The sequence below is a fragment of the Mus caroli genome, unplaced genomic scaffold (genome assembly GCF_978045245.1).
Source record: "Mus caroli unplaced genomic scaffold, Mus_caroli_1 scaffold_1, whole genome shotgun sequence".
Taxonomy (NCBI): Eukaryota; Metazoa; Chordata; class Mammalia; order Rodentia; family Muridae; genus Mus; species Mus caroli.
The window spans coordinates 59,630,228-59,656,064 of NW_028227256.1; the positions used below are offsets into that span (position 1 = coordinate 59,630,228).

The 25,837-nt window shown below is 46.4% G+C and overlaps 1 protein-coding gene across 4 annotated transcripts in view; it reads left to right on the forward strand.

Annotated features, from left to right (window-relative positions):
• The window catches only part of Nrp2 (neuropilin 2), a 121,759-nt gene that overhangs the window by 40,979 nt on the left and 54,943 nt on the right, over positions 1 to 25,837 (forward strand). For all 4 annotated transcript variants that reach the window (XM_021168222.3, XM_021168063.3, XM_021168306.2 and 1 more), the window contains exons 4-9: positions 563 to 793; positions 1,748 to 1,903; positions 3,554 to 3,723; positions 5,510 to 5,665; positions 17,205 to 17,349; positions 19,098 to 19,447. In XM_021168222.3, the coding sequence (XP_021023881.1) occupies positions 563 to 793; positions 1,748 to 1,903; positions 3,554 to 3,723; positions 5,510 to 5,665; positions 17,205 to 17,349; positions 19,098 to 19,447 (1,208 nt within the window). The remainder of the gene's footprint in view (positions 1 to 562; positions 794 to 1,747; positions 1,904 to 3,553; positions 3,724 to 5,509; positions 5,666 to 17,204; positions 17,350 to 19,097; positions 19,448 to 25,837) is intronic.

Here is a 25,837-nt window from a genome sequence, read left to right on the forward strand (position 1 = left end):
AGCTGGCTAGGGTACAATAGAGGCTAGTGTTGAGGTCAGCAATAAATAAGGGATAACATTGTTTTCTCTGCTGGCAACCAGCAAGCCTTCCTTAAGGATTGAAATAACTTACATTCTGGAGTGAGCAGCTGAGTAATTGAGAAAGATCTCTCTCTCTCTCTCTCTCTCTCTCTCTCTCTCTCTCTCTCTCTCTCTCTCTCTCTCTCACACACACACACACACACACACACATACACACACATACACACACACACATATACACACACACACACTCCTCTTTACCTCTTACCCTCCAATCCCTCAACTGTTGCTCTTATTCTAATATTCAAAGCAATCAGCTGCACTGTCCTAATTTCTGTCCAAAAGGGAGGCTGGCTTGAGGACTTGAAACACAGAGGGCAAGGATGTGTTGCTCCAAGTGCCACTTGAGCAGAAATAAAAACCTTGTGAGTAAGGGGACCTAGACACAAACATTTAAATAACCCAAAGGCAGAGGAGAGAGCAGAGAAAGGCTACTCTCTAATAATCTCTCTCTGTCTCTGTCTCTGTCTCTCTCTCTCAGGCTCTGAAGATTGTTCCAAGAACTTTACAAGCCCCAATGGGACCATTGAATCTCCAGGGTTTCCAGAGAAGTATCCACACAATCTGGACTGTACCTTCACCATCCTGGCCAAACCCAGGATGGAGATCATCCTACAGTTCCTGACCTTTGACCTGGAGCATGACCCTCTACAAGTGGGGGAAGGAGACTGTAAATATGACTGGCTGGACATCTGGGATGGCATTCCACATGGTGAGTGAATGCTTATGCTCAGCTCGCTTTCTCCTTCTTATAAAGGCCAGGACTCTAACCTAGGGAATAGTAGCACCCAAAGTGGGCACATCTTCCCACTTCAATTAACCCAGTCAAGGTAATCCCCCAGAGATATGCCCAGACGACTGTCTCTAAGATGATTCTAAATTTCATCAAGTTGAAAACTGAGATTAACCATTAGAGATTGCAAAACTATAAGTGTTGTTCCTTTCTACATAAGTTATTAAAATAGAAGTGAATCAATTATCATATGATGTGGCCATATAGAAGGATTTAAAGCCAAACTGACTGGACTTGAATCTCTCTGACGTACAACCCAGCCAAGTTATTGAACCTCTCAGTATGTTGTCTGGGAAACACCTACCATCACTATTATCACGAGTACTATTATTTTATTACTATTAATATAGTCATGGATATTGAAAAGCAAACATTTATAGCCAAGATGAGCCTATATAAAATCAGGTGAAGGACTAACACAGATGGTGTAATCAGTATTGGAAATTGCTCATCTTTGTGCTTGTTCTAAGTATTTTCTAATGTAAAGGATACCTGGTACAGAGGAGCAATTTCATCTTGAGAAAAGCATAAGATGTAGGTAAGCAAGCAGGGATTGGGTCCCAGCTCTGCTGTTTCCTAGTAATGTGAACAGGAAAATGTCACCCGACCTCCTGAAACTCTATTTTTTCATCTGTAGAGCAGATACTGTAATGATACCTTCTGGCCCATCTCTCGGGGATGGAAGAACAGAACAAAGCCAGCTCAGGGAAAGCACTTTTTAATGTTCAGGGGGAATATCAGACATTATTCCTCAAGCACACCTTCAGTTTTTACATCAAGGCATTGGCAGTAAGGTCCACGGTGTTGTGAAGTGAGAAAACATTGAAAGCCAGTTTGAGATTTTTCCGACTACTCTCTATCTCCTATATCCAGTTGGGCCTCTGATTGGCAAGTACTGTGGAACAAAAACACCCTCCAAACTCCGCTCGTCCACGGGGATCCTCTCCTTGACCTTTCACACAGACATGGCAGTGGCCAAGGATGGCTTCTCCGCGCGTTACTATTTGGTCCACCAGGAGCCACCTGAGAGTGAGTTGACCATTGGGGAATCTTTGTCTTGGCTTCCTTCTCATTAGTGACAGGTGTATGTACAGGTAAAGGGCTAACCTCTTGGAAAACAGTCGACAGAAATGCTGAAGATTTTGTGGTGCTATCTGAGTTCAAGGAAAGTCATGTTTTCCTCCCCAGCAAAGATGAATGGGAAAGGGACAATGTCCATCTGGGTTCTCAGTTCCTTGTAAAACCAACCAAACACACAAGTACGAGTTATTCCCAGAGAAAGTCATAGGACTATCTGGAGCCTCCATTCCCTCATCCATGGATTGAAAAGTGTCCTGAGGATGGTGCATATGCTGTCTAACCTTTTCAGGTCTAGATCAGTTCCTCCATCTCCAGACCTCAAAAGCCATTGTCAAAAAACAGCCAAGTGTAACTCACTATTACATAAAGGTCTGTAGCTCCACGTAGAGTTTCTCTGGCTCAACCCTACAATCCCGTAACTCCCACTTCACAAACACAAGATAGACCATTTTGGGAGCTTCTACTGAGTGCCAGACCCTGTGCACAGCAATTGCAAAGTGCTGCGGTGAGCCCAGCTGTTGTGGAACCTGCCACCCGAGCCACTGGTCTCCCATCCTGAGTCCCATTTTCAAGCCATCTGCTCCCAGCCCTGTGTTTCAGACTCACTGCCATGGCTGCTTAGAGACACAAATGATTTCCTGAAAGGAAAAAAACAAAACAAAACAAAACAAAAAAAACCCAAGCACTTTCAGATAATGAGAACTGAGGAACTCCCGCTACTGTTGTAGACAGTTCACCATCCATGTAACTACAGACAGAGCAGCCTGACCTGCCAGGAAAATGAGCAGGCTCCGCTCTGGGTGTTTGCTTCTGTGTTTTCCATCAGAGTCCCTGAAGAGTGCATGAGAAACCACATAGCAAGCTATAGCTGGCTCAGTAAATGGCCGGTGCATCCCCAGAGCAGAAGAATAGGTTTGATACCTCAGAAGGGTGGCCGGTTTTTATCAAACGCATGACTTCTGCAAACACTGATCATTGTCCACAGCATCCAGGAGAAGGATGGCACTTTCTCTGATGGCATAAGACCAGGGTCAGACTCCTGGATCTGTTAGCCCAGCCAGTTGGTGTAGGGGAACTCAATGGGGCGTGCACGTCCTCACAGAGAAGTTTCCCACAGATGGGTATTTATACTTTGTAGTGTCTGTCTTCTATGCCAGAAATCAGGAAAACACTTGGCTGAAAGAGAGAGACATGCAAAAGTGCCTCCTGGGTGTGGGTTAATAAGCCAGGCTTCCCACAATGGCTCAGCCCACCCAAATTGTCATGTTCACCTGTATCACATGGCTGGTGCATCTGGCACCTCAAAGCATCCACAGCCTGCAGCACTCGTGTTTTAGGTGGTATTTTTAATTTATAGGATGATTCTTATTTATCTATCATCTAATTTCTTCTAGGTCCAATTTAGTTCCTTGAAGACCCAGAGGGGTTGTTAACTATGTGACTTAGTGTAGTTGTTTTTAAAATGTGAGCGTATAATTAGATTCAAGATGAGGGAGTGCCTGTAAAGACTTGTCCCTAGAAGGAAACAGTGTCTGGGGGGCCCCAGCAGTTTGATGTTAAGATGTCTAACTCTGTCCTTGACCGATCTTCACTCCCCAGACTTTCAGTGCAATGTCCCTCTGGGAATGGAGTCTGGCCGGATTGCTAATGAACAGATCAGTGCCTCTTCCACCTTCTCTGATGGGAGGTGGACTCCTCAACAGAGCCGGCTCCATGGTGATGACAATGGCTGGACACCCAATTTGGATTCCAACAAGGAGTATCTCCAGGTGCTTACTCGGATACTCGAGGGGAGGGATGAGAATGGATCTGCTGATGAGGTAGTGGTGTGGTCCCTTGGCTAGAGTCAAAAGAGGATGCTGGAAAATCGAATGCATGATAATTGTATCCATCCATCCATCACCCATCCAAAAAGGTTCTGTGCTGTGTGCTGGTATAAAGTGATGAGTAAGAGGACCACTTGCTCTTGCCCCTGGGCAGATTAGTGGGCCCATGGAGAGTTGGTTGGCCAGGATACTGTTTGCCCTATCAGTATCAAAGGAATGTTCTATAAATAGTTCCAGATCGTCCTCATTCTTGGCACAGGAAGGCATCTGAGATGTGGGGAGAGCGTTTTCCTGAAGGCAGGTTTGTTGGGTGCTAGCTGTATATGGCAACTTCTTCTGATCTTTGCTATCTGGAAGGAGCCTGCCAGGAAGGTTTTACACATAGCTATCAGAGAACACATGGGAAAATGTCACGACAGGGAACACGACTCGAGTTACCCAGATGCTCAGCAGCGTCTCTTCAGACTATTGTTTGCAGTCTTCCTGAACAAGTCTTGCAGCTCATGTTGAGTAATCTTCCTGCACTGCACACGGGTCCAGCTCTGATCCCCTGGGAATAAGTAAACGGGAAGAACAAACTGCCAGTTCTACACTAGGGCAATGTCTGCTTTTATGACACACACAGACAGCCTTGTGACCCATTGGCAAGCCTGTCCCAGCTCTGATGTGACATAGTGACCTCTGCTCTAAGACGGATACTACTTTGTAGACATCAGGGCAGGGAGAGCGACCACTTAGAAACTCCAGGGAGCCACGGAGGCTCTAAGAACACAACTCTCAGGCCATTTGTCACTGTCCCCTCTGCTGCTCCAAAAATCCTTTCATCTTGCAAAGCTTCTAGAAAGTTCTTTGTTGCTACAGTCTATTTTCTATATCCTTATGTTTGCCCCTTTATCGTCTATTTTTCACTATTGCTATCTACCTTTCCTTGTGTACAAGAAGTTACTGTACATTCCTTTTGAATGTTTCATGATGCCGTGCACACACTGAGTAGCCAAGAAGTGCTTACTTAATTGCCTTTCATCAGTTTGCACACAGTAGCTCACATAGAGGCTGCCATTAAGAAAGACCATAGCCAGCAGAGGAGCAACATCCAGTAATTTCCAAATGGGTTTGGCATTGTCAGAGGGGAGGTACCTCAACTGTTGGCTGTCCTCCTTGTAGGGTGAAAGGTCGGGACTTGGTGCATAAGCCTAATTACTTGGGCAGACTCTGCATGCCCTTTGACCCCTTGGTGACCCAAGTGATTATAGGCACAATGGAGTGAGGGAATAAAGGTTGAAAAGACAGCTACGGATTGTCACTTCTGGGGGCCTTACAGTGCATTGCACTGGAATAGAGTTTTGCCTTTCAGTGTTCCTTTAGGACACTTCTGCCTTCACGGTCTGGAACAGACCATAGGTTAATGAGAGGCCATAAGTCTTAAGTATTCAGTAGTTAGAAGAAACTTGATATTACCCATTCAGATTGGCAAGTGGAAGGGAAACGAAAAAATAAGCAAGAGAGAGAGACAGAGAGAGACAGAGAGACAGGGACAGAGAAAGAGAATCAAGTTGCAGTTTTCCAGTCGGAACCAGTTGACTTTAGCTGTCTAGTGGAGTCACTTGACTACCTGGTTACAAACACACAGTCAGGTTTGTGGGCTTAGCATGACAACTGTATCCTTTGCAGACTAGGTCAGATATTGTTGGGAGTAGTGGTCCCCTTATTCTCTGACCTCTCTTCCCAGGTGGACCTGCGCTTCCTAACCATGCTCACAGCCATTGCAACACAGGGAGCCATTTCCAGGGAAACCCAGAAAGGCTACTACGTCAAATCGTACAAGCTGGAAGTCAGCACAAATGGTGAAGATTGGATGGTCTACCGGCATGGCAAAAACCACAAGGTAAGCTGGCTTCCCCAAGAAGGTCGAAGAGCTTCAGGATGAGTCCGTGCTAGGAAGAGCCTTGTTTAGCAAGGCTTTTAGAACTGTTCGAGGCAAGGGATACACCGGCCTTGAACATTTACTTCTTCATGTTAAAGTGATTGGAGAACTCCAGCTACTGCTGCTTTCTGCAAAGCAGAGGAGAAAGAAGGAGGGGGACATTACAGAGTGTTACCTGACTGTTAATGAAGGAGAAAAATGCCTACCTCATTCCGGCTACCCCACACCTCACAGGACTCATTGAGCATTTATGGCCTGAGTCTCTTCCCCATGCTGGGTGAACAATCACAAAACTGCATGAAATGCCAGTTGAGGAGTTACTGAGGTCTGGGAATAAAAGGACATAACCCTAAGAGGGAGTCCCAGTGTCCCTGAGAAGAACCAGGACAATAAGTAATGAGAAGAAATCCCATTTGTTGGGGTTGGGATCTGAATTGGCCAGCATGATTAGTGGGGAAGCATTGTATCCCCTCGGCCGGTGCCTTCAGTGTCTGCCGCTCACAGACATGCGGTCCACGTGGGCGATGCGAGGCTTTTGTTGTATTCAGGGATGAGTGTCTGGCACTCGGCACTCTTAAAAACACGTGGCATCCTGTTTCTGCAGCTGGCAATGAGCTGCATTTGGCAGATGGAGGGCTCAGTGGAGATGTTCTGTCTTCACCTGAGTGGGGATGGGTGCCTCTGTGATGGGAACATAGCTCGAGGTGATCCTTGAAAACCCTGGTGAAGGAGACATACCGGGCATCCCAGAGGCTGCTGACCCTCCCTTGGAAGAGAATCAAGAGAGATTTAAAAATAGGTCTGTTTCTCTTCCTTTGCTACGGTTCCATCAGGTTCTGGTCTGCAAAGATGTAAGTTATCAAAATAAGACCAATAAGCATTTCCAAAAGGGCATCTCTTTGCCCCCTGGCACCGTCCCACGGCAGTATGCTCTACAACCACACATATATTTAAAAATCCTTGGACCTACAGAATTCTGACCTATAATGTTTGCAGTCTCACTCAGAAAATGTGAGTTTTTTAAAGGAGTAGTTTTTTTTAAATCAAAAATTGCCATAGTAACATGGCACCATTCATATGAAAGTATGGTTTCTAGATATCACCAGCAATCTCTCTTACGTACAAGCATACACAGGCCCAGTAAATAATGTGAAATCTTTAGCAATGGAAAGATCCTCACCTTTACCCACAGGCTAGGTCTGGTCTCCTATTGCCTTAGCTTGGAAAGGCCGGATACTGGTTAGAAACAGGAACTGAATCAGCACTGGAGGCCAGGGGAAGTCCCAAGAGCTGAGTCCTCATCTCACCCCATTCCCTTTTCACCCACGTTTTCTCTCCCCACCCACATTTTCAATAAGAAAGTGCTAAAACCTGGGAGCTCAGCTAGCAGGTGAGGGAGGGCCAGCAGCCAGGTAGGACCGGGCCCTGGGCAGAAGCACGAGGCTCCCCTGACTGTCTCCTGGTCCAGGTTCAATGACTAAGCACTGCTGGCCAGAGGGATGCCATAGCATAAGCTGATTTTAAAAGCACACAGATGGACTGGGATGCTATTTAAAACACCATTTGTAGGAAATCTGCTTTTGGAAACACCTTAGCACTGCACATTTTGATAGAACGCCGTCCTGGCTTTATCCCTGCTATTCAATTTTGCAGGGAAGATATTCCCAAGAACTGAATTGAGCTTTCTAGTCTCCAGACTGATCCTTTTCAATGTCCCCGTGTCGAATACATCCTCACTGTCTTCTGCATCCCCTTCCCACCTTTGGCAAAATGTCTCTCCCCAGTAACCAATGGGTAACTTGGGAGGTCTTGTTTGAGTTTCTGTGCTAGAGGATCAGTTTTGCCCACATAAGAGGAAGTGGGACAGAGGAGAAGCCCTCTCTCTTTCCACTAGAAAGACACCCTCCTGGTACTTAAAACAAGGAAGAAAGATGGAAAACCTGCCAATTAGTGTCCAGCTCCTTCACCCGGTTGCTCATGTGGTGGGAGGCCAAGAGGCCTTCCCGTCCTCCTCCCCTGCAAAGATGCTCTCTGCAGCCTGTTCGTTAACAGGTCTCCCCCAGATAGCTGTGTTTAATGTGCAGCTCCCTGGGCCGCTGAGGTTGAAATAGCTGAGTGAACCATGCCAAATAGATTTGTCAAGTCCGCCACAGCTTGATTTGGTGCCATGACAAGGAGGCAGGAGGAAGGAGGAGACTGGGGGGCAGTGAGGCTGTAGGGAGGAACTCATCCATGCTGGTATTACCACCGCATTTCTCTTTGTGGTTTCTGGATGCTGGGCACAGTGCCAAGCTCTCTGGTGTTCTGTGGTGGGCTTGAAAGTGAAATTCAGACAGCAGGACTTAAGGAGAAGGCAGAACAGAGGAAGAGGCTGCAGCTTTCTGGGCTCTAGAGTGCAGGGAAAGAACTGGAAAACATCTTCCCAGGGCTTAGGAAGTAGAGAGCGTGTTGTGACATTTGGGGCACAAATTGGGAAACTCAGTCTCAATTCCCTGATCCCTGTCAACACCAATGGAGCATATCAGAGAGCAGGGAACTGGAGAATCCAGAGAAAAACAAGATTAATGGGCTCTCAAGGTGGTGGGGAATGGTTTGTGCTCTATCGTGGCAATTTCTTCCAGACTGGGCAAGGCAAGGTCTAAGCCTGCGAGTGTCTTTCTTTTTGCTACCAGGAGGTGTGGAAGGCTAAAGTAGTCCTTTCCAGACTCTCCAGTCAGTGGTCAGCCTCTTCCTAGCCTTTTTATGGTTAACAGGTATTCATGGGGTTCCCCTGAAAAACCTGATCGATGTTGCTCGTGGTTGCTAGCATCTTCCTGGCAAAAACGCAGCCTGCTTATGCAGACCACATGAACAACACATCCCCCAGTCCTCACTGGGTTTCACATGCCGTAAATATGGAACCCATGAGTTTTATAGAGGCGGGGCCTCCTTATGCATATTTATGGCGCAACCACAAAGCAGAGAGCTCCTCCTCCCATTAGAGCCCATAACCAACTCATGTGCTCCCTCAGATTATACAAATGACTTCACATGAGTCCCTCAGAAACCACAGCAGAAACTAGTGCCTTTTGGTTTTTCCAGCTGTGTGAGTAGCATCCCAGAGATAGGCATGGTGCTATCATAACAGTGGTGAGAGGTTTCATGTGCTTGGGTACAAGTGTGTACAATTACAGATGTGGGTATGCACATAAACACCAAGTGATGTGCTTGGAGAACAGTGGGGACAGCTTAAAGGCACCAGTCCTTGGTGACGCTCCTTCCTGCCTCTGAGATTCTGATCCTATAAGTCTTTGACCAAGTGGCAGTCTATGCCTGAGGAATGAAGACATCCCCTTATCTATGGTGTTGCCAGGCAGTTTTTTGGTTTTTTTCCTAGTTGGAAAAAAAAATCAACACAAAAAACAGTTGTTCTAAACCCCAGTGGCCAGGTTGAGGATAGAAAGGATGACGTAAAACCAGCCTCCGGCCCATGACTCTGCAGAATTACCCAATAATACGTGGGAGGGACACAGTGAGATCACACTAATGTAAGGACAAGCACTAAGAGGTTCTACAAGCCCTCAGGCACAGACTTAGCTCCTTCAGAATTTTATGATGTTTCTCAGGGGGAACTGCAACTCTCTAGAGCCTAAGCAACTTGCCCCAGGGATGGGGGTGGGAGGGATTTTGGAGTCCCCAGGAGAGGCTCCTGGTCACCAGGCTCAGACACAGAAGCAGATGCTCTCAACAGGCTGTCTTGCTTCTTGCCTTCCAGCCACAGGGAAAGTGGCTTCCTTAGCAGCTCTGAGGCCTACAGGTGTGCATAGCCTGGAGTCCCTGTTTACAAAGGGAGTCTAAAGGAGGACAGTGCAATTCAAGATTCAAGGCTAAGCATTGTGTTGGGAATCCGGGCTCCATGGCAGGATCCTGAGGATGGAGAGTTGAAAGAAGCTGCTGTTTATTTGGCTTGGCTATATCCCTCCAAAACAAGAGCCTCTGCTTCCAAACGCCTCTGCCCTGTATTTATTTTCTTAATTAAAACAAATCATTTTGTAAAGCAGTGCCCTGGAAGAAAAGAGTAGCCTTAGAAAGCCACATCGCCAACCCCTCCCTGGCAATGTGTTGGAAGCATGGGACATCTGCTGCAAATCTCCTGGGACAATGGACGGCACAGCCTTGAACATTCCCTTCCCAGCTCTGTCTTGGTGTTCCCAGTGGAACACTGAAGTTTGCCATCGGAGGAGCACCTGGCCATCTGCAGAGGGAGGGTGCTCCTCAGATGCAATCAACGGGTTAAAGCACAAAGCTCTCCTTGAGCAGAGATGCAAGTTGTCAGTTTAAAAAAATCACAGGTCCCCAAGGGATATATATAATATAAGCACAGTCCTGGAAGGGATGGAGAGAAGTCATCCAGGCCTTGCACTTGAGCAGATAAATGTCCCCTCGCTGCTTCTGTATTTTTATTGGGGATGGTTATTCCTTCAATTAATAATTTGAAGATTTTTTTTTCAAAAAAAATCATCCTCATGAATTCTTGTCATGATTTATTCCTTTTGTGGTTTGTCATTTTGTTATTCTTGTTGTCGTTGTATAAAGATTAGAATGTGAATCAGACTTCAGGCTAGGATAGGACATTGTTGTCCAGAGCCATGCATGCAACTGCATGATCTAAACATGGTTACATGGGCTCTTAAGAGGGCAGGTGCCCTTTCCAAGTTCAAGTTTCCCAGTTTGTGCATCTCCCTCCATTAGGACTGAGAGGAGTCCAGTGTGCTGGGTAATTCAGTTTGTCCCTTATCCATTTGTTGTGGGATGAGCTCAGACCTTTAGCCTCTGCACTTAGGAAGCTGGAGGGAAAATTTCATTATGCATGCGCTTGAACCATTCTATGTCAGGCTGCTGTTAGCCAACTTCACTGGGTCTCCTGGGTGCTGAACTGTCTCAGAGCTGAGGCCAGCCACCCTGGCGCTGCCAACCTTGGTGCTGGATTCTTTGTGCTCCTAGGCCAAGGCTGAGCACGGAGATTCTGGGAAAGAAAGGGAAACAGACAGAACATTGGTGTGGCTACCTTTAAAAAAAAAAAAGGCCATAGACACTGATATCAGGAAGCTCTCAGATGCAGAGGCCTCTCATGCCCTGATGAGGCATCTGCCTTCATCCCTCCCTGCATCTTCCATGAATGGTGTATATGATTTCTTTCCAGCCTGGGTCCCCAAGTGTCCTCCTCTCCTCTCTTCCCTGATGCTTTCTGTCTCAAATCCTGAAACCCTAATCCTGTTAGTAGGCTGTGTTCCAGGGCTCAGTGTCTCCATGGGAGTAACATAATCCTGCATTAAATGTAGAGGCCCCACAAGGCACACACAGATGGGGATGGACACAGCCCACCCTCTGCCTCTCACCCCCCCCCCGAAAGAAGCAGCCTGATGACAAAAACAGCCTTACAGTAGGGGAGGAGAAGGGCAGAGGCCATCACAGGCACAAACGAGCATTTGGTTATTAAAGAGCTCCTTTGCCCTCCCCTCCCCCTCCCTTAGATGGAATAGATAGATAGATAGATAGATAGATACATACATACATACATACATATATACATACATATGTACATACATACACAGACAGGCAGGTCTGCAAACACACACACACATGCGCACACACGTGTGCGAACGCATCCCTTTTGACTGTATCTCACTAAATCCCCACATTCACTAAAATGAAGGCAGCTTGCTTTAAAATTTTTCTTATGGACTTTAAGGGAAATTTTCTAAGGGACAAAAATGTTAAGACTGATTTACAAACAGGACAGGAAACAACAAAACCCATTCCCTTAACACCATTCTCCCCTCGTGCCAAGGCCCCTCCCTCCCTCCACCTTGCCTGTTTGGTGCAGCAAATTAATTAAATGAGATGCCATTCATTGATTAACCATTTATTTTTTTTATGGGCAGATGTGATGGCTGGTTTAGAAAGAAAAAGTGAGACAACACAACGGGGGTGGGGGGTGGGGGGTGGGGGTGCCTCTGTTCCCACCTCAGCGTAAGTTACTGCTGTTCAAAGTGACGTGACTGTGGCTTCCCAGTTTCACCCACCTTCTTCTTCTGCCTGCCCTGCTCTCCTCTGGTATCTGCACCACACACACTGGCACAGACAGCTTTGGAATGCTGTGAAACATTTATTAACAGGGAGAAATAATTTTGAAAAAAGAAATCCTCTGCATAAATTTCATCTCAGGGCTTGAGCATAGAATCATCTTTGAGAATCGTTTCTGCTTTCTTTGCAGTCCTGGAAGCTGAGAGAGTTCAGGTGCTTTACAGCCACATAGAAGTAAACAGTAGGCTGAGCCATATGTAGAGAAGAGACAGGTAGAATCGGGAAGCTCTTCTCACTCTGGGCACCACGCTCACATGGAGAGCAGCTTGCCCAACCAGTGGGCATCCTCACTTAGGAAGCTTGCACAGCTACTAGACCTGAATGGTGTCCCTGCTCTCAGGTGCTCAATGGCCTTTCCAGAGCCTTCTCCTCCACCCGTTAGGCGGGCAAAATGACCCATTGCATCTCTACCATCCCAGACATATGGATGCGGCAGCAGAGATGAATGATGTGTAGGATAGGCTCTTCAAGTAGGCTGCAAAGCTCTTGCCCGTACTTTAAAAAAGAAGTCCAGCGAAAGTGACATGACTACGGCTAGAAATGGGCAAGAAACAGGGCAAGGACAGCTTAAAAGTCATCACTGATCCTGTCTTGCTAGAAGGATGGATTTTTTTTTGTATATAAAAAGTAGTGTTTTTTTCCTTCTACATTATATTATATTGTTCATAAAATCCAATCCTGGATATTGTGAGCACAGTGAATCTGTGTGGACTTTTCCTGGGGGTGTTGGATGGCTAGCAGCTGATTTACTTGGCAGGTCCTTCCCCTCCCCCAGAGGTGCACATCAGAAATCCATTCCGTGCTGCCGGGCTTCAGCTTCTCTCCCACTGAAAACAAAGCAGAGGCCTCAAGAATCAATCTGAACATGTTGGATTATGTTCAGAATTCAGGGAGGCACCAAATGGATTACCAAGCCACTCTGTGTCCTGAACTGGCTTTTGGACTTGGTTTACACAGATGCATTTCAAGAAAGCTCTTTATTCAACATAGCTCCTTTAAAAACCAAAACGAATCAAAACAGTAACACATATATGTATTGAATTATCAACCTCCAGAAAGATAGAGTCAGCTTGAACACACACATGGTTGTCCTTTGGGTGGTAAAGTAATTGTAGTAGTCTTTTTTTTTCTTTTAAAATGAATAAAATGTATATCCCCTTCAACTTGTAGCTTTTTAAACAGCTGTTAAAATTCGATCATTGTGCTTGAATGTCCCTATCTGGGTATAAGCTACATGAGCAGTCTATACCATTTCTAACATCTTACTGCCGAGATCTGGCTTGACAGTGTTTGAGCACAAGCAAGAACTAGGAGTGAGTGGTCTCTTAAACTTGAACTCTTCCCAATTGTCCAAAGGCCACCTTACCATTTGTGACTTAGTTCCTGCTCCAACATTTGACTTGGGCATTGTGTAGGCACTGGAGAAGGTCACCAGGGCTGGTAGGTTCTAGTATCTACCTGCAAGCATCTAATGACTTTATCTTCCTAGAGGAGAAATTAAAGTATCTAAGGTTATTGATCTGCCTATTGTGATTTAGTGAGTCGGCAGAGAACAGGGAATAAAACCAATTTGCTGGCACCACTTCCCAGGCACACCACCCCTTACTTTCCATTGCCTAGACTGGAAGCCAAGAATCCATCTTAGGGAATTTGATCAGAAAAACATATGACGGGTGATTCTAAAACCACAGAAGCATTGAGAAAGTCATAAAGATGTATAATATATGATAGCATTTACTAGCTATAAATAGGGGGGGATGCAGGGAGAAAAATAGAGACCTTGTAAATCCATTGGGTCAGGAGAAATAGAAACTACTTAATATTTCATTAAAAATGGATTTTCATAAATTGTACTTTGATATCTTTGGGCCAAAGGCAGTGCATAAGGACTAGGGCATTGTTATTCATTACTCTTGGTTATTAATAATTTGAACTGTTATTGAACAAACACATCAACAAGGTATATCCTGCCTGTGAATGGAGTATTCACCATATGTTCTGGGATTGAATTAAATATCCAAGGCAATTGCCCACAAAAGCACTTAGGTTGTTAGGAACAATGGGTCATTCAAGTGCCCTTTTACAAAGTGGATGTTCTGAGAGGAGTTCAAACCATGAAGACTCTTGTGGAGAAAGACTTAGAGTCTGCTGGCCAGCCAGGGCCTAGCAAATCAACTCATACAGAGCCCCCACTTAACAGTGAAGGACATTGTGGCCCCGAGGGAGACAGAGATATTTGCCTACCTTATGAGCTAATTAGCAGCAGAGCCTGGCTCCAGGCTCCTGATTACGTGACAGGGTTTGTTTTATTCTCTCTGCCACACTCAGAGTGAAAGGTGTGGAGAAATTTTCAGAAAGATGATGCTTCCCCTGTAGAGAGTCTGGACTCAGGGCAGGCAGAGATGCAAGGTCAAAAGCCAAAAAAGCAAGCAGGAAGAAACTAAACTTGAAATGTGAAGAATAATTGGAACCCAAATTCAACGGGGCATTGTTTGCTTCCAGAGATTGGGAAAGAATGAGCCAAATTGAACAGCAGACTAGAACTCCATGTGAGACACACAGATCAGTCATGTGCTTGTCTCTCATCCTGACTAAATCTACTGGCGGTGGAGTTTGAGGCCTTCATCCCAAGCTCATGGTCACATGTACTCAAGGGGAGACCACCCTCTCTTGGTAGGTGCATCTGAGTGTGTGCACTCCAGGGCCCATGTGTGGTACATTTCTGCCAATACTGCCCACCTCTTAGTATACTCCAGTTATTCAATCATTTTTCTAGGAAAGGAGGATCGAGAGTTAGGCACAGAGGTATGTATGTGCTTGCAATCCCAGCACTCAAGAAGCTAAGGCAGGAGGATCTCAAGTTCAAACTTGACTAAACTACATCATGCATTCTGGGCCAACTTGAGCTACAAAATAAGACCCTGTACAGAAAAGGCAAAAGGAAAAGGAGAAAAACAAAACAAAACAAAACAAAACAAAACAAAACAAAAATAGGTTTCCTAGAATTTTATGCCAAGGCTGAGAAATCAGGGGGTTCAGATAAGATAAAATTGGATATTAAAAAAAACGCATAAAACATGCTGTGTTTCTAAATGGTACCAGCATGGTGTGTGGGTTGTGAATTAGCAGCTGTGTGCAAGTTCAAATCCTTTCAGCTCTCCAGTTACGTATTTATGTGCCAACCAAAGCCACCTCCAATAGGAACTGCTTAGTATCTCCTGATGAAGGCCACACACAGTCACTATCACCATCCATGGGGAACATACAGAGGTGGCCCCCACTGCTCACAGCACCCGTCTAAAGACAGCAAACATTGCATTTGCTGCTCCCTTGCCAAAACAAAACAAAGCAAACGAAGTCTCTGTTGCATGCTAAACTCTAGAAGAACTGATTTATCTCTTTGACTTGGACTCAGTTCCTCGAGCCCTTCCCTCAGTGTGGTAGAATCATTATCAACATGAAGGAAGAAATGCAAATAACAAGGCCAGGTCTTTCCTGGATCTGATTCTCCACACAATGATGAGGATCTGAAAGGGTCAGGTGGCTCTCCCCACAGGCCTTCTGCCAGGTGCTGGCCCTGCAGATCCTGACTCTTCCTAGCCTTGTCTCTTGACTCCCTGTCTGCAGTCACAGTAGGGGCAGCAGAGGGATCAAGCCTGAGCAAGAGTGGTCCTTCTCCCTGTTAGAAAAGCTGCAGAGGGGGACATGAGTTGCCTTTGGATCCAGTATAGGAGAGCTGCCTAGGGAGAAGAAGGAATAGCAAGCAGAGTGGTTGAGCAGGATTCTTGCAGATTTGGTGGGTTTCATCTTGGGGGTTTAGCACAATGGACTGAAGACACCCATTTCGTTGTTGTTATTGCTTCGTTTTGTTTTTGTATTTTTTTTTCTGTGTAGAGCAAGCTGCTTACCTAACTTCATTTGATTATGGTGGGTATGAAGACTCCTACCATCTGTGGGGGGTTCTTAACTGTCTCTATCTTTTGACCTTAGCAAATAGAAAATGAGGAGGGACCAGGGTTGCCAAATGGTAGGGTTCACAGTTTACAGAGCCCATCACTGATTGCTTATGAGCTTGCGTGGTTCTCTGCTGCTCCCAAAACCACTCTATGGTGGGATTGTAAACTCACCATGGAGTCACATCACTAGCCTGTGACTTTACTTCTGTTCAAACCATGATGGGATCTGTGGGCATCATGACTCCTAGCCACCAGCTGGCATGCTAAGCTAAGGGTTAACCAAGGACCCATAGATTGGAATGTCACAGATCCACACAGCAGTTCCCTTGTAAGTGTGATAATCAGTCATTGTGTTGAAAGTGTCTGGCTTCATACATGCTCAGATATACTAGTTTTCCGTCTCTCTTTGCCCCAACCTGTCTGTGGCCTAAACACAGCAGGAGAAAATGCTGGTCCAGGAAGATTGACCGTGCGTAAATACACAGGGTCCTGTGGTTGTTAGATGTATGGCAAACATGATTTAGAAATGACAGTTGGCTGCTTGGTTTTTTCCATCCACCCTTATCCAGGGAAACTAAACTCACATATTCTTGCTCTAGTTACTTATTTTTAATGAAGAACATACAGATACATGAGGTCCATATGGCAGTTATTGATTTGGGCCATCTGGTAAACCAGGGCTTGTGCCTACCATGTTCGGTCAGAAGCTACTCCAGAAAGCCTTTCCTCCCAGAAGAGAGGCCCCGGTCAGCTGGGGACAGGGATGGATTTCATTACAGGCTGGGGGCTACAGTAAGAGGAAGCTGATCCCGCCTCTTAAGAGGCTGTCTACAACCCTGGCCCTACAATAAAGAGCATAGGGAACCAAGGAAAGTGTTGACTGACAGGAGGTACACCTCTCACCCGCTCGCTCACTCAGAATGGGGAAGTGTCTAAGGAGCTAACAAAAACAACGGTGAAGGGCAGTGCAGCTAGAAACTGCCTGTAAGTAGCCCCGTGTGCCTGCCACAGGAGGAAGAGGGCGTGTCAAGTTCAAGCTAGTGTGTGAGGTCTGCTGGCCCTGACAGATGACATGTCTACCTCCTTCGTCATGACTGTGCTTTTCCCCTTCTCTTTATTAGTTTCTGAAGTGTTTTCTTTTTCAAATCTCCTTCCTCTGTTTGCTCTCAGCCCAGAAGCAAAATAACCCTTCCTTCCTTCCAAAACTCTTTTGCAAAGTTCATCCTTTGTTTTCCAGTTAGAGCAGGATGAGAAACTAATTTTTTTTTTCCACAGTGATTCTAAAACGCCCAACACAGCAAAGCCACTGGTGATGTTTAGGCATGCGGAGCCTTCCTGCCCCTCTCAGCGGCAGCTGCTCAAGGGTTCGCTTTGTAAACAAGGATCTCAGTGACACCGCTTTGCGTCTTGCTTTGCAGATATTCCAAGCGAACAATGATGCGACCGAGGTGGTGCTAAACAAGCTCCACATGCCACTGCTGACTCGGTTCATCAGGATCCGCCCGCAGACGTGGCATTTGGGCATTGCGCTTCGCCTGGAGCTCTTTGGCTGCCGGGTCACAGGTGAGGAGCGGGAGCGGCAGTTCTGGTGGAACATGGAAATCAATTGCTTCCTAGGCTCTGCCCTCCATTTGAATCTCTAAGGTTGTGCTTATGTGACCTTCCCAAAAGGAGTGACTCAAAGGCTCAAGCCCTACCATACTTTATCTGTTCATGTATTTATCCATCCATTCATCCAATATGTTTTTTTTAAGCACATGCTGATTTCTACTGGTTTAAAGTTATTGAGTTATTTGATACCAGAATGCAGTCCACCATAAGTGTGCTACCTTTTATTATTCTTGTTGGGATTCTGTGGCATAGGTGTTGTCATTGTCCTCACTTTGCACAATAGGAAACCAAGAGTTAAAGAATTAAGTCCCCAGTAAGTGATGGTGCCATGGTAACCTAGGTAACTTGAGTTTCAAATAATGCCCTCTGCTGCCTCATGTACCAACCAAGATCTAGATGTGGCACTATAGACATAATGGGAGAATGCCAGACCTAGGCCAGTATGGGACAAGTTGGGTGGATAAATTAATAGCAAGCAAGATGGTAAATAAATGTAAAATCAGAAAGCTATAAAGAATATCTGGAAACAGAAAGGGCCTCATGATCCCTGAATTGCTCTACAGAAGACTTGACATAGCCTGGGGCAGGTCAAGAAATACATTGATGAGGATGAGTTACTGAGGGCAGAGGGCAGACAAACCAGATATTACCTGCTGAAGAGTGACTAGAAAGCATGCTCAGCAGTGATGGCTGCTTGCTTATTGGCACTGTAGCAAAAGAATGGAGAGACAGTGCATAAGGACTATTTTCTGAAGGAATAATGGGGCTAAGACTCAAGGGCTGCACAGTGGAGAGCACTAGAGTAGAAGCTGAGGCCTTTGGGAAACTGGTACAATGGTATAGTTGTACAACCATCGTGATTAGACCAGCCATAGTATGAATATTTACAGGTCAGTCATCTCCACTCTGAACTCCACCTAGACAGGCAAGCTGCTTCCTTGACATGGAAGGATCCTCACTGCCCATCCACCCACCTGCCTACCTCTCCTCACCCCATCTCTGTCTAAGAGCACACCGTGGAATGACCCTGCTTAGGGTTTCAGTGGTTCAAGCACACAGTCTCTGCGCCTTCTCTGCATCTTTCATGACTCTCTCCTGTCCATTATGCTGCCTGTTCTTCATAATGCCTAAGATGACTCTGTTGAGGACATTAGACTCTGAAAGGCAATAACTTACCCCTAATCATCATCCGTCCAGAAGGTGATAGAACCAACACTTGTAGCCAGGGTACCGCAAGCTCATCTTGTAGGCAAAATGATCTTCCACCGTCCCCGCTGTCCTTGAGAGAGTCAGTGAGGATCTGCTGTTGTGGATAAATGTGCCAGCAACACACATTCTCGGAAGCCCTGGTCAGAGCCATACATTCAGATAGCTAACAGCCACTGTGTACTTATGTATACCAGCCTCTATTCTAAGGCCGGCACAACAGGTAGGCCCAGCTCAGAGCACTCCTTTAGACTTGGGGGGTTCGATGTATGGAACAATTAGATCACTTGACCAAAACTAAGTAAGCAGCAGAGTGAACATAAAACCAGGCATTCTGAGTCCAAGTTCAGGCTCCGAACCACAGTTTGAACTGCCTCAAAATGCAAGATAAAATGAATAAGCATGTGACCTGAAGGCCTGACAGTTGCTTAGTGAGTGAACTCCAATTAGTAGGTCTCAGCCACAACTTCTAGCATCCTCCTTGTCTCTCCTAGATGCACCCTGCTCCAACATGCTGGGGATGCTCTCGGGCCTCATTGCTGATACCCAGATCTCTGCCTCCTCTACCCGAGAGTACCTCTGGAGCCCCAGTGCTGCCCGCCTGGTTAGTAGCCGCTCTGGCTGGTTTCCTCGGAACCCTCAAGCCCAGCCAGGTGAAGAATGGCTTCAGGTAGACCTGGGGACACCCAAGACAGTGAAAGGGGTCATCATCCAGGGAGCCCGAGGAGGAGACAGCATCACTGCTGTGGAAGCCAGGGCGTTTGTACGCAAGTTCAAAGTCTCCTACAGCCTAAATGGCAAGGACTGGGAATATATCCAGGACCCCAGGACTCAGCAGACAAAGGTAGGTCATTCCCAGAGAGGTTAAATGGGGTACAGGGAGTTGGGGTGCTGATTTCTCATCTAGTAGGTATCTATCAAACCCCATCAGCACAACAAATCAGGTATCAACCAAGAGGCAATGTTGCACAGGGCCTGGTTGCTTAAGTTAGATTTGTTCTTAATTCCCATAATCTTTCTACAAAGGCTATTCTTCGGTCACTCACGTTTCAGAGATGACAGAACTGAGGCTTATGTCATATCCAGGGTCACACTGTATGTCGGTGTTTGAGCCATGATTCAGAAACCAAAAGTCAGACTTCAAACCCAGATACCTAACCAGTGTTTAACATGGGCTGCTTATGAAATTTGGTAGCCTTCACAGCCTCTTCTGGATGAAGTTTACTTGAAACAGGCCAGATATCCCAAGGGGATATGGTTGCTGGAGACCAAACTATAGAAACTGGGAGTTACTTCCAAAAATAACTGTTTTTCTGAATGTTACGCTCCTTCGTATTTTCTTAGTCTTGATTGCTCAGTGTGAGTGTTCTCTGATTCGCCCGCGAATGAGGACACCACACACGATAGGGTTCTTCTGCAGCAAGCTTTATGCGTCTTGAGAGGGAGAGCATAAGCTTCACAACAACCGGAGACCCCAGGCAGTCCCAGCCCCTCCTTTTTATAGGAATTCTCCCCGCCTCGGACGTAGCAAGCCATGATTGGCTCAACACTGATCACCCCATCCCTGAGGCGGAGCTGCCCGGGGCGGGGATTTCCAGCGCAGGCGCAGACTAGGTGTTTACTAGTTGGTGCTGAGGAAATGACTCAGCACCGGAAGATTAGCGGCGCCCCACATCTCCCCCTTTTTTGTCTAATAAAACCAACTGGACACCCAGTATGAGAGGACGGGAACATTGGCCGAATCCTCTTACTCAGAGATGTAAGAACTATGTCCGCAAGCAACAACTAGGCTTGAGTGGGACCCGAAGTTGCTCCGACCTGTCCCTCTGCCATTTTTTCGAGGAGGGGAAGACTAGGGCAGGAAACCCCCACTAGACGGCATATTCCCCAGGTGGGACGGGGGGACCACCTGTGCGATGCATTGCTCTACAATCCTCTAGGGCTGCTGAAGCTCACCCGCTAAAGCGTGGGCAGCCAGCGACCAGTGGTGCAAATCAATTTTGTTTAAGCGCCGCCAACCATACCTGTGCAGATTGCCCCTGCTCCAGGGCAGCAAGCGCCTGGGATATCATGATTTTGTCTCTATTGTTTTTCTTATATAATTTGCAGATTAACCCTAAGCTAAGTGCCAGTCCAAAGCAGAGGAGGATTCCGAATAAGCCCACCCCCACCCATTCTTTAAAATAAGAGAAGGCTGATGAAATCCAGGACGCGAAGCCTTCAGTCAGGGAAAAATCAAGTCGCGTGGAGTTGATCTCTACTATAGCCATCCGAAGCTCTTGGAGAGTCTGATCAAATTCCATCGACCAATTATTTCTCAGCTGTAAGGACAAATTCTTAGAAAGGTTTGCAGCACGGGTAAAATTTTTAAATTGTATGGAGGTAATACAGAGGCCTGGCAGTTTCATTTCACATCCCAATTGGGCAATTTGCCAAAGAATGTCTATTTGTTCTTGAACCAAGTCTATACGTTGGTTCACCAATAACAGACCCCCCTGTAATTGGGAGTATGCGAAATGCCCCTTATCCATGGCTACAGTGATTGAGGCCGAGAGTTGGTTGATGGTATCGGCCGTTTGTATTGTCCCGCTCAAAGCTAACGCAGAGGCGGTAGCCGAGGCAGTGATCCCCACTGCTGCTAAGGTACCAACTATAACTGCCGATACTCCAAAATCTCTTTTTTCTCTAAACAAGGCCAAAGAGCTGGGCGCCACCACCGGGACCGGAATAAATCGGGGCAAGCGCATTATCAAAGCTAAAGGAAATTTAGTAGCATTCCAGCACATCACATAATAACAGGCATTCTCACTACAATTTAACTGACTAAAATCATGTGAGCTGGTGGAATTACTAACTACCCATAAAAAAGGGGGCCAAACGCATACAGGCACCGGCCCAAAATCCTTAGTCTGTTGGAAGGCCCAGGGGGACTCATCGCCAAATGACTGTGAGCACAATACCCCCTTTCTAATACGTGCTCCTTGCACAAAGCCTATGGGGGTTAAATCTGTGCAACTGCCATTAAGGCCGCACAGCAACCACAAATCAAAAGGGTTGCCGGTGGCCCTGGGGTTATCCAGACCATTGAGTTTTGCAATATGGAATGATCCATTGGCCAGAGGGGGAGAAAAGGTAAAGTGATTCCCAATAGTCCCTGTTCTGCGAGATTGGCAACCGGACCATGGTAAGATTGACAATGTCTCTTCCTTGGTAGAGCAAAAGGGTGCCAATTTGGGTTGTTTAACAAGTTGGATAATGCTTTTAGGCCAAACTGCTATAATTGAAGTTGCATTTGCACACCAGTGGGTTCCATTAGCGGCCCATACATTGGAAATGAGTGTAGAGACCTGTGACAATAACCCAATACAGTAATTTGATGGGTTGCCGCTGATGAAACACAAGCTCCCTTTAAATATAAAGGTTCTATTATCTATTACCCGTTCAGCTTGTGGGTCCCATGGTAAATATGGTAAACCTAAGGTATCTTCGGTCACAAACAAGCGGGGGAATACTTGCGCATCATGTGTCACTGGCATTGGCAGCGGGAACGTCGACATTATTCCCCATCGGAGCTCCTCCCGTTTGGATGTCACTTGCAGGGGCAGGGTGATTCCCAATATCAGCAGGGCGATCTTCATCATCTTGGGGTATTGATCGTGTTAGTCTTTCTGGGACCCAGAATGGATTTTGTTCGTTCTGCGGGAAAACACAAACAGCTCCCCTGGATCTTATTAGAATAGGATCCGGGCCTCTCCATTTGTTGGTTAAGACATCTTTCCATTTTATTAATTCTTTGGGTCTAGTTGGTTCAGAACAATGTCGTTCTGCCGCAGTACGGCCATGTGCATCAAGATTTAAAAAATTGAGGGTGAATAGTGCCAATGACACAGACACTTTTGGCGTACGGGGTATAGCTTCATCAGCGCCCCCTTTTTGTTTAACAACATAAGATTTAAGGGTCCGATGTGCTCTCTCAACAATGCCTTGACCTTGTGGGTTATATGGGATACCAGTTAGATGCGTTACTCCCATTTGGCGACAAAAGCTTTGAAATTTTTGTGAAGTATAAGCTGGTCCGTTATCAGTTTTAATAAATTTAGGTTGTCCCCAAGCGCTCCAAGCCTCGAGGCAGTGTTGGATCGCATGTGTTGCCTTTTCTCCCACATGGGGAGATGCAAAAATAATGCCAGAGCAGGTATCAACGGACACATGAAGATATTGTAATTTACCAAAGGAGGGGACATGTGTGACATCCATTTGCCATATTTGTAAAGGCTGAACGCCGCGGGGGTTGATCCCCACATGAGGGAGGGGCAGAAATTCACAGCAATTTTGGCAGCTAGTGACGATGTCACGAGCTTCTTTCCTAGTCAAGGAGAAGCGACGGCGCAACGTTTCTGCCGTTACATGAAAGCGATTGTGGAATCCTTTTGCAGCTTCCACAGAGGATGACAGGGCTGTGGCTATTAATTTGGTGGCTTTGTCTGCCAAGTCATTACCCAGGGACATGGGGCCAGGTAGGCCTGAATGAGCCCTGATATGAGTGATGAAAACTGGGAATTTTCTTTGAAGCAACACTGATTGTATCTCTTGAAAAATTTGTGCTAAAGTGCTAGAGGGTTTGATTACTCCAGCCACCTCCAGCAAATTTACTGCATTTACTACATAACTAGAATCTGACACAATATTGAGGGGTTCAGAGAAGGTTTTTAATACCTCCAGAACCACTAGACACTCTATTACTTGAGGTGATGCTTCTTTATATTGTTTGGAACATATTTTGCCATTGACCACAAAGGCCCCTACACCATTCTTGGAGCCATCGGTATACACCATGAGCCCTTCCTTAATTGGGTTTCTTACCGTTACATGCGGGAACACAATTGACTGGCTCTGGGCAAAGTGTAGGATCGGGTGTTTGGGATAGTGATTGTCTATGCTTCCAGGGAAAGTTGTAACTAGTATAGCCCAGTCATTGGATGTGGCGGCCAAGGTCTGAACTTGCACAGAGGTATAAGGCACCACCAAGAGGTGGGGGCTACGCCCGAAATGGGTAATGGCTGCCTTATAGCCTCTGAGTGCAAGCTGAGCTATGGCTTCAGGATACCAATGTATTATTTTTGCTGGGGATACATTTGGGTGAACCCATAGCAGGGGCCCATTCTGCCAAAGAACGGCAGTTGGCAAATGGGCAGTTTGTAAGACACACAGACTAAAGGGTTGTGATTCTTCGATACGGAGCAACTGCGCTTGTGTCAGGGCTATTTCCACCTTTTGTAGGGCCAGATCAGCAGCTGGAGTCAATGTTCGGGGGGACGTGATGTGCGAATCTCCTTCTAAGATATTGAACAAAGATCTTAATTCCGAAGTGGGGATTTTTAAAAAGGGTCTAAGCCAGTTAATGTCCCCCAACAATTTCTGAAAATCATTTAGGGTATGGAGGTGGTCCCTTCTTATCTCTAATTTTTGAGGTATGATGTTATTTGGTGTCACCATGGTACCCAGGAACTGTCCAGTATTTGAAATTTGGACCTTTTCTACAGCTATTTGAAGTCCCCATTGACTCAAAGTTTTAAGTAAAAGGGGGTAGGCCCTTTGAAGCAGGCCAAGGTCCTTGTGGCACAGAAGGATGTCGTCCATATAATGGAGCATGACTAACGAGGGAAATTGATCCCTTACTGGAGAAAGGGCCTCCTGCACATAAAGTTGGCACATAGTAGGGCTGTTGGACATTCCTTGTGGTAGAACCTTCCATTGGTACCTTTTATCGGGTTCCATATGATTAACAGAGGGTATGGTGAAGGCAAATCTGGGCCTATCTATTGGACATAGAGGTATAGAAAAGAAACAGTCTTTAATATCTATTATAATCAAATTCCAACCCCTGGGCAGGGTGGAGAGCACAGGAAGGCCTCTTTGCACAGGGCCAAACAAATGCATTTGTTCATTAATGGCTCTAAGGTCATGGAGCAACCTCCATTTCCCTGATCTTTTCTTAATAACAAATATGGGCGTATTCCAGGGGGAGGTAGAAGGTTCTATATGATCCAATTTTAGTTGTTCATTTACTAATTGTATTGCGGCCTCCATTTTTTCAGAGGATAGGGGCCATTGAGGGACCCACACCGGGTCCTCTGTTTTCCACGGTATAGGCCGAACCGTCCCCATGGCCCCTAGGAAAAACCCAGTCCTTGTCGGGCTATATTTCCTACTGGTGAAATAGGCTCAATTCCTCCTTGCTCTGACCGTCCTAATCCTTTGCCTGTCCTGTAGCCCATCTTTAGCATCATGTTTTTTGCCTTGTTCAAGCCTTCCCCCAACACAATTTTTTCATTGGACAGGGTTAGGCCCAAATGTTGCATAATGTCTCTCCCCCAAAGGTTTACTGGGAGCAGGAGCACATAAGGTTCAAACTTACCCTTTTGTCCCTCAGGAGCCTTCCAAGTCAAACTCATTGAGCTTATGGCAGGGCATGAATGATATCCCAGGCCTTGTAGAGAGTGGGACGATTTTGTAGTGGGCCAAGCTTTTGGCCACCAGTGCGTGGATATAATACTTTTGTCTGCCCCGGTATCAAGAATACCTTCAAACCTTTTTCCATTTACTTCGAGGCAGAGTTTGGGCCTTTCATTCAGGGATACAACAAGGTAAGCTGAATCAGTTCCTGATGACCCCATCGTTTTGGGACTGGGGCCTGAGGAGCCCTCCCAGAGGGTGTCGGGGAGGAGCAGCAATTGAGCTATCCTATCTCCTGCACTGATAGAAAACACGCCCCTGGGGCTGGAACATAAGACCTGTATTTCGGGGGAATGTAGGTGGTCAACAACCCCAGGATGGACCACTAGGCCCCGTAAGGTGAGTGATCCTCGTCCGAGGATAAGGCCCATGGTCCCAGGGGGCAAAGGTGACATTGGCTCTATAGGTACTGGTTGGATACTCATTTGGGGCATTAGTAGGAGGTCGGAGGCGGCGCGCAGGTCCACCCTTGTGGGTCTTCCTGGGTCGCTTCTTCCGCCATCCCGGAGGTTCTGACAAACCGGTTCCCATATCTTTGAGGGCCCTGGGACCGTGGGCCCAATGACCCGTTTTTTGACACATTGGGAGCAGGAACATTTAATGGAGGCAAAAGCCTTCCCTGTATATCTCGCACTGAGCGACATTGATCTGCTCTATGGTACCCTTTACCACACCTCGTGCAGAGGGTCAAGACCCCCCCTTTCTTGTCTGGGGCTTT